This window comes from Odocoileus virginianus, chromosome 24 (assembly GCF_023699985.2).
Source record: "Odocoileus virginianus isolate 20LAN1187 ecotype Illinois chromosome 24, Ovbor_1.2, whole genome shotgun sequence".
In the NCBI taxonomy this organism is placed as follows: domain Eukaryota; kingdom Metazoa; phylum Chordata; class Mammalia; order Artiodactyla; family Cervidae; genus Odocoileus; species Odocoileus virginianus.
In genome coordinates, this window is record NC_069697.1 from 6655424 (window position 1) to 6668515 (window position 13092).

Consider the following 13092-nt stretch of genomic DNA (forward strand, 5'->3'; position numbering starts at 1 on the left):
ATACATAGTTTTTTAATAAATTGGATGGTGGGTGATTTAGAATACTGCTAACAGTTATGAGGTACACCCATACAGCATCAGTGGAGAAGGCGATGGCACCCCACTCCAGTACTCTTGCCTGGAAAATCCCATGGATGGAGGAGCCTGGCAGGCTGTGGTCCATGGGGTTGCAGAGTCGGACTCGACTGAGCGACTTCACTTTCACTTTTCACTCTCATGCACTGGAGAAGGAAATGGCCACCCACTCCAGTGTTCTTGCCTGGAGAATCCCAGGGACGGGGGAGCCTTGTGGGCTGCCGTCTATGGGGTCGCACAGAGTCGGACACGACTGAAGTGACTTAGCAGCAGCATACAGCATCAGTATTTGTAATGCAGGGCACTGAGCATTTGAGTGGCTTTCTTTCTCTAGCTCATAGGCATCCCTCCGCTGGTAACAGCTGTGTGCATTTGTGAGGGACAATATGTGTGTATGCGTGAGCTCAGTCATGTCAGACTCTTTTGAGACCCCAGTGAACTGTAGACCACCAGGCTCCTCTGCCCAACCGATGTCCCAAGCAAGAATACTGGGGTGGATTGCCGTTTCCTGCTCCAGGAGTTCTTCCTGACCCAGGGATCGAACCTGTGTCTCCTGAGTCTCTTGCATTGGCAGGCAGGTTCTTTACCACTGTCCCACCTGGGAAGCCCATTTATGAGAGAGACAGAATGAGAGATAAATCAAATGATGAACGCAAGACAGAGCGCCTGTCCATCTGCATGAAGAAGCTAACTCGAGAAAAACTGTAGTTCAGGGTCAACAAAGAGCATCCCTTGAGTAAGCTTTGCTCTCTCTCTGCAATTTCTAAGCTATGTAAAAAATGTTAACATGTTTTAGAAAATCAGACTTAAATGTGTGACAGAGAAAACCAAGCCTTATTTCTATCTTCAAAGATTTAGTCTATTTAGAGTCTATTAGAAGCAATTTACAGTACTGCTTCTAGAATTTCTTTTGTTAAAAGAAATCATTTTCTATGATCCTGTTTTTATATTTTCCGCTTGATACAGAAATAAGAAATGGAAACTTAAAAGCCATTCTAGGGCTGTTTTTCAGTTTATCTCGCTACAAGCAGCAGCAGCACCATCAGCAGCAGTATTACCAGTCCTTGGTGGAGCTGCAACAGCGGGTCACCCACGTGTCCCCTCAAGCAGAAGCCAGCCAGGCCAAAACCCAGCAAGATATGCAGTCCAGGTAAGGGAGGGGAGCGGGGGATGTGTTTAAAATGAACTTACATCGATGGGAGTCTGTGGGAGCATGTAGACACAACCAGGGTGGGATGCTGCCAACCGGTTTTTAATAAGTTTTTGTCTGTGAATTTGGTCACCGTATTTATGTAGTTGTATCAATGCGATGTGATTATTTGACTAATGTTAAAGAATTTAAAACCTCTTCTGCTTGGATGACCAACATTTGTCCACTTTTTGGGTGAAATATTTGTGTTTGTTTTCTGAAGGTGATTGTGGTTTGTATCGAAATGTGTGAAGTGTCTTTCTTGTAAGCTGTGTATCACAGTTACTTGCTTCTAAAAACTATTATTTAGAATGTACCTTTGGAGTCTTGGTCTCCAGTTGTATAGTTTTCTTTTGTCAGTGCTTCTGATTGATTAAATCATCAGATCTGTCAAAAAGTTTAGGTCTGTTAAACATAGGAGTTTGAGTGTTTGGGAACATGCTGTTTTGATGTGAGACTGTATGTGTGCACACATGTGTATATGTGTACGTGTGTATTTATATAGACAGGTTATGTTTGTCTCACTTGAGTCTGTGGGTACATGTAGACATAGCCAGGATCGAGTGCTGACAAACCATTCCAACATCCTTTACTCTTTCATTACTGTTTTTTTCAGTTTGGAATTACATCAGTCATGATTCAGCCAGAGAAGCAGAATCAGTAAAAAATAGTGTTAACAGATTCATTGTAAAGAATTGATTCACATGATTGTGTGGCTGGCAAGGCGAATTTGAAGCCAAACGGCAGCCCAAAAGAAAGGACAGGCTGAGACTGTTAGCGTGAGCCAAAACTGCTATAAACAGGTGGAGTTTCATCTCTCAAGGAGGCCGCACTCCTGCTTTTAAGACTGTTCAAGGAGTGAATTGGGCCTAATATCATAGTGATAATCTAGGATAATCTCCTTTACTTAAAGTCAAATGCTATGGATTTAGACCACATCCACAAAACACTTTCACAGAAAGACCCAGATTGGTGCTGAGTGGGACTAAATAAACCTAGCTAGGTTGGCACATCAAAAAATAATCACTGAACAAGATTAACAGATTTCATGCAAATTGTTTATTTGTTTCTGATCAGTGTTTGGGTTATCAGCTCATTAACTCTATCACATACATAGCTGTGATTGTTTTTCTTAAGGAGAGAGAATGTCCAATACAAAAATACTCTTTATCATCTTCTAAAATATACACATGTATCAAATATTTACTTTTTCCATCTTAGATGCCAAACCTAAAACCTAATAATACAGTTTGCCTTGAGTTTGTTTTTGGCAATTAGTACTGACTGAAGAAACTAATACAAAATTCCAAAATACATTCACAAACCACTTCCCACTTATTGTCAAGTAGTCAACAGTTCAGAAATCTCCTCTTTCATCTGTCAACCACCCCTTGATTCATATTAAACAATATTCCTGTCTCTGTACAACCATGTAAACTCTACTTCTTTTGGAAAATTTTACTCATTAGTGAATTATTAATAAAGAAAAATTATAGTTTCACCGAAAAATTTGGGATGTCCTACAAAGGCTGTGGAATACTTGTTTTTACTCAATAATGCAAATGTGCTTCTGCTCTTTGAACTTGTCTTGGCATTTTGTGATGTTGTGTGAAACTGTTCAGGAATCAAAGTGGAAAAAAAAAGATCTATAGTATAAGTTCTTTGTATTTCCTTAAGAATAGAGGAGAAAAATAAAACATATGACTTTAATTTGGGGGGTATTGGTTAATAGAATCAGATCTAGATTTTGAGACCTGCCAGAAATAATATTTCTTAAGAGTTTGGTTTAAGCCATTTGAATAGACAAGAAGCAAGAATAGTAGCTAGAAAAATACAGGAAGTGAAATGGTATTGTGCAAAGAATGTTGACTCTGGAAATGAGATGAGCTATCATTTGTCACTTTTTTTCCTCATTCTACTTCTGTATCTGTCATTGGAGTTTCTTGCCCCAGACTTCTCAGTGGTTATAACCCTTTGGGGGAGATTTTTTCCTCTTCTTGCTAGATATGCGTGGATATTATGAAGCTGGATAATATTTTAAAATATAGAACTCTATATAGAATAGGCATGGCCATTTTACAGCATCTTGGGGAGAGCTATCTTATTTTTTTTTTCAATGAATTGTTTATAAAAAGCATTGGGAAGCCCTTTCTTTTCACTAGTGTCCTTTAATTCTGGGATAGCAGGGGAGTTCTTTACCATGAGCGCCACCTAGGAACCCAGACTTAATTTTTTTCTTTTGATAAATTGGATTTAATTACTTTTTGGATTAGTAATTTAATAAATCAGAGTACTTATTGTACTAAATATAGAGCTTAGTTAGAGCCATGATAAAGAGGCGCTCAAAGTCTTTATTTCAACAGATTTTATTATATGTTTTGGAGAATGCTTTATTTCAGAGATTAATACTTATTTACATTTGTGTAGGTTTGATAAGCAATCTAGATCTATTTCTTCAACCACCCCTCAAAAGTTAATAATAAAGTATATGTTTTATTTTTTCTCCTTCTCCATTCTTAAGGAAATTCAAAGAACTTACATTGTAGATTATATTTTTCACTTTGATTCCTACACAGTTTCACACAACATCACAAAATGCCAAGACAAGCTTAAAGAACAGGAGCATATTTGCATTATTGAGTAAAAACAAATATCCCTTATCTTTCCGTGGCCTTTTTGTGATTCATTTTTTTTTTTTGGTGAAACTGTAATTTTTCTTTATTAATCATTCACTAATGAGTAAAATTTGCCAAAGGAATTAGAGTTTACAATGTTGTACAGAGACAGAAATATTGCTTAAAAATTGCTAAAATATTACTTAAATATTGCTAAAGGTTGTATAGTGAAATAGTATATGATTATAGTTTATGTGAACTGAAATGTAATAACATATTTAAGCATTTTCAAAACCTATATTGACAGTATACATAGGAAAGGTTTAAGTGTCCATACTATAGAACCAAGATGATAAATGTGGAAAACAGCCCAGTGACACATTTCTGTTCGTTTGCTTGAGATGTGTGTCATAAATCATGATTTATGAAGATTTGCTATTGATTTCAAAGGTCTTTCCAAGTGAACGGTTTAAATGACTGATTCCTATATTATTCTAGATATTTAGCCAGAAAATGTTCTTCTATTTTTCTTGGTAGACCTGAAATGATTTTAGTGCACCTTGTTTAATGAAAATGTTTTTGTTTTGTTCACTTTGCTTATTAAATAAACTGGCATAAATGCCTAGATTTCCACAATATTTATTTTATACACTAAGAATTGCTGATTTGTTTCACTCTTTTGAGAATAACACCACATGTTTCAATTTGAACATTTTTCATTCAAATAGACATTTTAATCTAAAGTTTAACAAGTAAAATATACAAGAGAGAAAATCAAATGTGAACCAAGAGAAACAGAGTGGGGTGCAAACTCTCCTTGTCCAACTTAGCGGCTTCCTCTAGACTCTTGAGTGTGTGTTTGTGTGTGTGTGGTTGTGGACGCAGATGTGAGCACAGGTGTGTGTCTTGTTCAAGGACACATCTTCTTGTTGAGAGCTCACCTCTAGAATCAGACTGCCTGTACCTGGATCCCAGTTCCACCTCTTTCTAGTTGTGTGACTGTGGGCCACTTACCAAGCCTCTCTGTGCTCAGGTTCTCGTTTGCTAAAAGGGCAATGGCACCAATATCATGAGGTTGTTCTGGGGGTTCACTGGGTCAGATCTAAAACTCACTGAACGTACCTGGCAGATGTCACTCTTCTGCTCAAAGCCTTGAGATGCTGTCAGATAGCCTCGGCCTGCCCCTGCTTAGGAAACACGCTGTGTCTGATTCCTTTGCCTAGCGTGTGCTTCCTCCAGGGGCGCTTGGCTAAATGTCTCAAGGTCACTGCCCCCGCGTCACCTTCTCACTGATGGTGGCCGTGATTACTCTTTTAACACTCCAGGCTGCCGGTCCATCGTGGCTGCTGTGCTTTCCCTTCCTTTCCATAGCCCTAATCACTCTCTAACCTAAAACACATTTATTATAGTCATTGTTTATTCTTACTACTTCCTCCCCTCCAGAGTGTAGGCCCTGAGAGTAGTGTTTTTATGTTTTAATACGTTTTGAGATATTAAACAAGAACATTATACACAGTAGGTGCTCAGTAATGATTTCTGAAGTGAGTTAAGGTAAAAATGAATGAATCTATTATAGCTGCTTCTAATTTTAAGTAGGAAGACTCTCTAATGTTTAAAGTTGCAAATGGTAGGTCATTTAAAATGAAAATTGTGTATATTTATAAAAATACTATATCAAAGATAAATGTATTCTGGATTCTTAGGTGGTCATGATATTGAACTATAGTTAGTTTATAGTTAGTTTCAGAGTGGTATGTAGTGAAACCATCAGACCTTATCTGGACGCATGAAATTATTTGCCTCATCCTCACTGATCCCTGACTATATTCCTTTTTAGTCTTTCATGAAACATCTGAGAAAGAAACAAAATGCATGTGAAAATGTAGGTAAGAAATTACATAGATGATAGAGTATTAGAGACAGTGATAACAAATCTTTCTGAACTAAACTGAGAGCTATTTTGGGAATTTGGGAGATTATGACCCCCACAGAGGATCATTTGTCCTTCTGCTTTTCATTTTGTAGGAGAAAGTCAAGAATGTGTCCACTTGTTGTTTAGATGAACTTGCTCCTTCCTACAGGACCCACAAGTCAAATTGCAAAATCTCTGGGCACATGCTTTTTGAGTGACTTGCCTGTTCCCTTTGCAGCCCCTTGCCAAGGTTCCCGTGACCCCTGCCACACACATTGCTTTTGGAACCCTCTTCCATTAAAGACATTTGCCTTCCCCTTTTCCAGGAAACATCATTTCCTTCTGGGAGATTCACTGTGAAACTGGGACAGTTTGCAGCTTTTCAGCCTGGGGTTATAAATCTTGAGAAGTATAGAAGAAGTTTAACTTAAGATGACAGGAAAGCTCTGGTAATTTAAGCCCTCATGAGCCTGGCTTCAATTAGTTGCTTAATTCAGATCTGTGTTGTGGACTATAGTGTGCTCTTCAAAAGCAACAGTGAATCAATTAAACTTTCAAGAAAATGAAACAAACAACAGAGACATTTATGAATCTCCTTTTTAATATCAGGATCTTTTTATTCCTAAAGAGAAATAATTGAAGGGAAAGAAATTATTCTTTAGTTGATTGAGTGAGGGAACCAAGAAAGGGTGTAATACTAAGAGTGTATGTATACACAGTGCTTATGTTCTATGCTTTTATTCAGTGTTTTTAAAGCTTGACAGCCCTTCATAGTTCTGCTGTTATGATGGGGTATCATCTCTATAGTTTTGGTTATTTTAGAATCAGGCAAACATGGGTTTCACTTCTGCCTACCAGTTCCCAGTGATGTGGCATGAGACAAGTTATTTTAACCTGCTCAAATACCAGTGTTCCTACTTCTAATATTGGAATGGTGATACCTTTCTCAAAAGGGTATTGAGAAGACCACAGGACATGATTTGTATTTAAAGTGCCTCCTTAACACAACCCTTAGCATGTAATAAACACTCAAACCAGCCGTTTTCATCTTCCCTCCTCTCACTTTAAGGTCATATCAATGTATAATAAAATTATAGATCAAAATTAATACCTCAGGTCAACTGCATCACTCTTCCTTTCTTTCTCCCTTTCTCTGATCAGTTCTGTCCATTACACTTCTAACTTCTTTTATGCATTACATAAAAGTAGTTCAAAGTATAACATCATTATTTAAAAATAATGACCCAATGCTCAGAGCCTCCAAGGTCTGATCTAGCTAAACGGAGGTAACCCCATTCATTATTTTAGGTATTTCCTTTAGTAATTATTCCCCTATAGATAAATAAAATGCTACTGCCACTAACTTTTATTCATTCATTTGATCATTGTTTTTTAAATTATTTGTTTATTTGGCTGCATCAGGTCCCAGCTGCATCTTTCCTTGCAGCACAGACTTCCGGTTGTGGCACATGAGCTTCGTCACTATATGGCACGTGGAATCTTAGTTCCATGTTGTTGCTGCTGTTAAGTCACCAAGTCGTGTCCAACTCTTTGGGACCCCATGAACTGCAGTTCACCAGGCCTCTCTGTCCCTCACCATGTCCTGGAGTTTGCCCAAGTTCATGTCCATTAAATTTGTGATGCCATCCAACCATCTCATCCTCTGTCACCATCTTCTTCTGCCTTTGACAGGCAAATATACTCCAAGATATATTCTCCAGGCAAGAATACTGGAGAGGGTGAAAGTGAAAGTCGCCCAGTCTTGTCCTACTTTTTGCAACCAGCTCCTCCATCCATGGGATTTTCCAGGCAAGAGGATGGGAGTGGGTTGCCATTTCCTTCTCCAATGGACTATACAGTCCATGCAATTCTCCAGGGCAGAATACTAGAGTGGATATCTGTTCCCTTCTCCAGGCACTTTTCCAAACCCAGGGTCAAACCCAGGTCTCCCACATTTCAGGCAGATTCTTTACCAGCTGAGCCACAAGGGAAGTCCAAGAATACTGGAGTGGGTAGCCTATCCCTTTTCTAGAGGATCTTCCCAAACCAAAAATCAAACCAGGGTCTCCTGCATTGCAGGCAGATTCTTTACCAACTGAGCTATCAGAGAAGCCCACTGGAGTGGGTAAGCCATGCATTCTCCAGGGGATCTTCCCAACCCAGGGATCAAACCCAGGTCTCCAGCATTGCAGGCAGATTTGTTACCATCTGAGTCAGCAGGGGGGCCCCTTAGTTCCTTGACCAGTGATCAAATCTGGAACCCCTGATGTATGCACTGTCCCATCTCTCCAATCCCGCATTAATATATTCAACAAATGTTTATTAAGCACTTAGGTGTTCCTGACACTCTTTTAAACATTGGAGATACAGCAGAGGATAAAGTAAATTGAAGAATCCTTGCCCTTTTGGAGCTTATATTTAGTTATAGACAAACCATAAAAAAATAAACAAATAAATATGTGCTAGTAATTGAGCAGCTGTTGGTAGAGAAGCATAAATCAGAACAGGAGAAATAAATGTTCTTCTGCATTTCAACAGGTTTCTGGGAAAGTCCTCACTCAGATGATACTGAGCAAAGGGGGAAACAGAACTAGCTGTGTAGTTATCCCATAGAAGAGAGTGTCAGGCAGACAGAAGAACTAGAGCTAAGACCTTGAGTTAGGAGTCTACCTCTTCTTTTTTTTTTCCAAGAAGAGGAAATAACCCAATTTGGCTGTATCAGAAAGAAGAACGTAGAAGAAGAGTAGGATATATTTCAGAGAAAGATCAGATAGTATGATCCTGTTGCCATGATAAGAATTGTGAATTTTATTCCAGGAGAGATGGGAAACTATATTATGCCATGTTGGTGAAAATGGCATTATTTTGTTCTTAATGGCTGAGTAATACATTTCAATAAAAAAAGAAAACAGAAAAGAACAGGCCATGGCTCATTTAATGTTGCTCTAGAGGGATATTATAAATTGAGGGACCCCTCTTTGCCAGCGTCTTTTCTCTGGAATTATTTAGTTGTTATAGTTAAACTTGTTTCTTGTTTGTTTGAATGGTCAGTGAATTGGTTTGTTTATGTCTGGTCATAGAGTGAGCAGCAATAGTAATTGACATAAGTATTTGATTAATCTCCCTCTTTTTATACTTCCTTCATCTCTGCAGTTTCCTAGTCCAGCCTCCCTCTCTCTTATGGACTGACAGCCTCCTTCACTCTTACAGACTGAACCCCCCCCCCATGTGTATAGTAGGATGAGGCTTCCCCTGCTGTGTGTTCTCCATCAAAAATACTTCATTTATTTTCAGTTGCCCCAAATCTGTTGAAGCCTCCTGGTCATGGATGGCCCCTTTTATCTATAATGATATCCTTTGATGTTATGAACTTAAACCTTAATTATTTTTTATCAACATGTTATGGCATCACATTCTTTGATAGATTCATTCTTCATTCCAATAACTTTATTATTTTCTTTAAATAAATGAGAATCAATTCGCTGAACTTATCCAGGGAGAAAATGAAAACATCACAATTATGCTCCACCTTCCCAAGGGAACTGTGAGAATATATCTTCTAAATTGTTAGACTTACTCCTTAGAGAATTTAAGACATGTGTTCTTTCTGACATAAATGTCTTTGTGACATGAGATAAAAACACTGTAAACCATTATTTCATAATTTGGTGTTATAACTGCCAAACGTATTCATGTATCATCACAGAGCCATGACTCATAATAATTAACTTGTGATTTATTTCTTGAATATTTTACTCCAGGACATTTTGATATCCTGTTTATGTATTGTATGAACTTTGTCTCCCAAACACTAGAAATTTTTGGTTCTATTCAATCTTTACTATTTCTGGGACATTCTCTTCTCAAATAGAGCATTGGTAATGTAGAGTTGAAGAAGGAAATGACAACCCACTCCAGTATTCTTGTGTGGGTATAGGAGCCTGGTATGCTACAGTCCATGGAGTTGCAAAGAATCAGATATGACTTAGTGACAGAACAAATGTAGAGTTGATAATTATATCTGCAATTTTATACCATATGCAATGATTATGTATTAATCTGTTTTGCACTGACATCTGTGTATCAGAGATTCAACTTATTGTCTTACAGTGGGAAAACCCAACTGTCAGAATCATTTCAGTACAACCATCGAATATTTTCCTGTCATAAGGTATACAGAGAAAGGCAAATTATAATCAGAGGATGACAGAATAAGCAAAGAACTGAATGTGGGGACTTGCATGTTTCTGCAGCTGAGATAGTCTTGCCATGGGTCAAGAGTCTTTCTTCATTGCAAAGCGCACTGTTGACGTTTTCCTTTTCATATTCCATGCCCTATGCTTCTGACCACCCTCATTGCCCACACTACACCACCCCCCTGCACCCACATCTTTCTGGTTGACCTCTCAGTCTCAAAAGATGTATAAACACAACCCTGCAGGGAAGACTCCAGATCAGAGTCCACTATCAGAAGTGTTTTGAGACCCCAGTTACCCTTTAACAATGTGAGACTTACTGTACTGCTGATTACCTTTGCTTTGCAGTAAATTGAGAGGAGCTCAGTTGCAAGGACTCCTTGAAATCTACTTTCTCATAGACCTTCAAACATTTATATAATTATTTTATACGTCATTTTCATGAACGAGTATACTGAGAAGTAATTTGTTAACATATTTCGTGCTTACTACAATTAAGTGTTCAGAAGTATTAAGTAATCCAGATTTTTCACTCCTCAGGGTAGTCTTTGCCAATGTTTGTTATTTATTATTTATTTATTTTTGCTTAAAATAGTAATAACCAATATATATAGAAAATAATATGAAATTTACTTTGCAGATTCTTTTCTATATATATACATTACCTTTCAGATTCCTTTATATATATAAAATAGGCTTCCTTGATAACTCAGACAGTAAAGAATCTGCCTGCAATATGGGAGACCCAGGTTCGATCCCTGGGTCAGAAAGATCCCCTGAAGAAGGGAATGGCTACCCACTCTAGTATCCTGGCCTGGAGAATTCCATGAAAAGAGGAGACTGACCGGCTATAGCCCACGGGGTCACAACAGTCAGACATGACTGAATGACTAGCACACATTTATACATATTAGTATACAGCTGAATCACTTTGCTGTACCCCTAAGCTAGCACAACATGAAATCCACTATACTCTAATATAAAACAATAATTAAATTTTTAATAATAGTTTTATCTAGCAGTATTGAGGGTCCAGTTATTTTTGTTTTTTTGAGGTAGTGGCATTAAAATAGACCTTTGGAATGGAGCCCTGAATGCACTGGGATATAATTTTCCTCCACACTAAAATTTGTAAATGGAAAAGATCCATGCAGCAGCATAGTGTTTTGAGCTACATGTAAGTAAAAGCAGTGTGGAAAATCTAATTTATGGTAACATTGTGAGAGAAATATGAGCCTGGTTTCCTGAGTTCTCCTTTATCTTGAAGTTCTGCATTCCTAAAAGAGCATGAGACTTTGATGCAGTAATATCTTATCCAGGCATCTCTCTCTGTAGTTACTGTTTTGAGATCCCACAAAAGCAGACCATGCAGGTGGCCTTATTAACTGTCAGCTGAAATTTAAGATTAGACAGAGGTTGTAAGATATTTACATACCATATTTCACTAATGGGATAAGTTAACACAGTAACCTGTCTCATGTGTAATCAGGATGATATTTCAGCCACCCAGCTGCTAAAAAGAAACACATGTGGATGAAGGCTAAGTTTCTGACTCATTTATGGATTAGGCAATAACTGTTTTTAGTGAAGTCTCAGCAAAATTTATGTGTAGGGACAATATATTTTAAAAAATGCTCTGAAGTAAATAGTTGTTACAAAATGTCTTAAATATTTTTGAATAAGGTACAAAAAATATTTTGCAGAAGTGTCTGAACACTTTCCTCCTTTTTAGAGCTATTATCTTGTCAGTTATCATTTTATAACATTGCACAAGGATCCTACAGAAGGGAAACTATACCTACTAAAGGAAGAATTTGGTTTAAATAATATTTATTCTGAAGATCTGGTTTCGTTTCTACCCTTAGCAATCATAGGATATATAAGGAAATATATTTCAATCCATCTCAGTCTTAAAAAATTTTAGGGAATGTGCCCTATTGTCTTCAGTGATTGTTATTTTATATAAAAATCCTAGTTTAAAACTTTCTTGCAATGTGTTAATTATAATACATCTTGGGTAATTTATCCCTGATTTCTCCTTATTTAGTAAATTTGAAAGGAAATAATTCCTGTCGTCTTCACATGATACTGTCTTATAAAAGAAAGGTAAAATTTGGAGGTAAAAAATTACACCAAAATTTATGCCCCAGAAATGTCTTACCTCCTGTTATAAAATTTGTTTCTTTGTATTCCTCTTTGGCTCTTTGGGAATAGTGTTGTTAAGAGAACAATGTGATGTTATGATTAAGCATCATTTCCCTTTATTTGGGAATAGAGTACTAAAGGTCTGACTGAGAGGGATTTTGTATAGGGATTTCCATTCTTATAATATTTGTGTGACTCCAAGCCTAAAGTTATGTAGACTAAAGGAAGGAAAGATGATTGATTCTAAGATAGTTTTGTATAAGGTTTCTTAATATAGATGAGTTGTAAAAACCTACGTGATATGAAAATTGCTCTGGTTAACACAGTCTATTCAGTTATATTAAGTACATCTATTTAAAAAATTACTGTTCTTGTGTCTTATTTTTATGTTTTAGTGAGCTAGTCACTATGCAGTTGGGCATAGTCCAAGAATACCATATGGCTTAATGGAAAACAATATTGTTCTAATGATCTTTCGTATATTACCTTAGAGCACAATGTTCTTCTTTATTGGTGATTTGAAAGCTCATATGTGACCTTTCGGCAAATAAAGATTCAGCCCCCTCTATGTGCCAAGAATTATGCTAGATGTGCAGCTGAGATCTGGTGATGCTTTAATCTTTCAAATCACCCACAGACTAATAGAGAACCTGGATGTTTAAGCAGACGGTTCAGTGAGGTGTGGAGACTACTTCAGCAGAGGACAGGAGTCAAACAAAGGAGCTGGTGAAGGATGCCATTTCACATTCCAGAAGCTGCCACCTTTCTGGCCGAGGAGGAAGTGAAAGTAGAAATGTGTTCTAGGTCTCTCTTGCTATATAAAATATTTTGGCCCAAGTGATAATGATTTTCTTATACTCATGGACAATGTAAGCTTAGGAGTCAGACATGGAAAAGCTCCTCTCTACTCCACTGTGTCTGGGACTTTCACGGGAAGGCTGGAATGGCTGGGGTGTCACA

At 37.5% G+C, this 13092-nt stretch overlaps 1 protein-coding gene across 8 annotated transcripts in view; it reads left to right on the top strand.

The window, feature by feature from the left end:
- The window catches only part of NAV3 (neuron navigator 3), an 889111-nt gene that overhangs the window by 640240 nt on the left and 235779 nt on the right, over positions 1-13092 (top strand). For all 8 annotated transcript variants that reach the window (XM_070454242.1, XM_070454243.1, XM_070454238.1 and 5 more), the window contains one exon: positions 1042-1225. In XM_070454242.1, coding sequence (XP_070310343.1) covers positions 1042-1225 — 184 coding nt within the window. The remainder of the gene's footprint in view (positions 1-1041; positions 1226-13092) is intronic.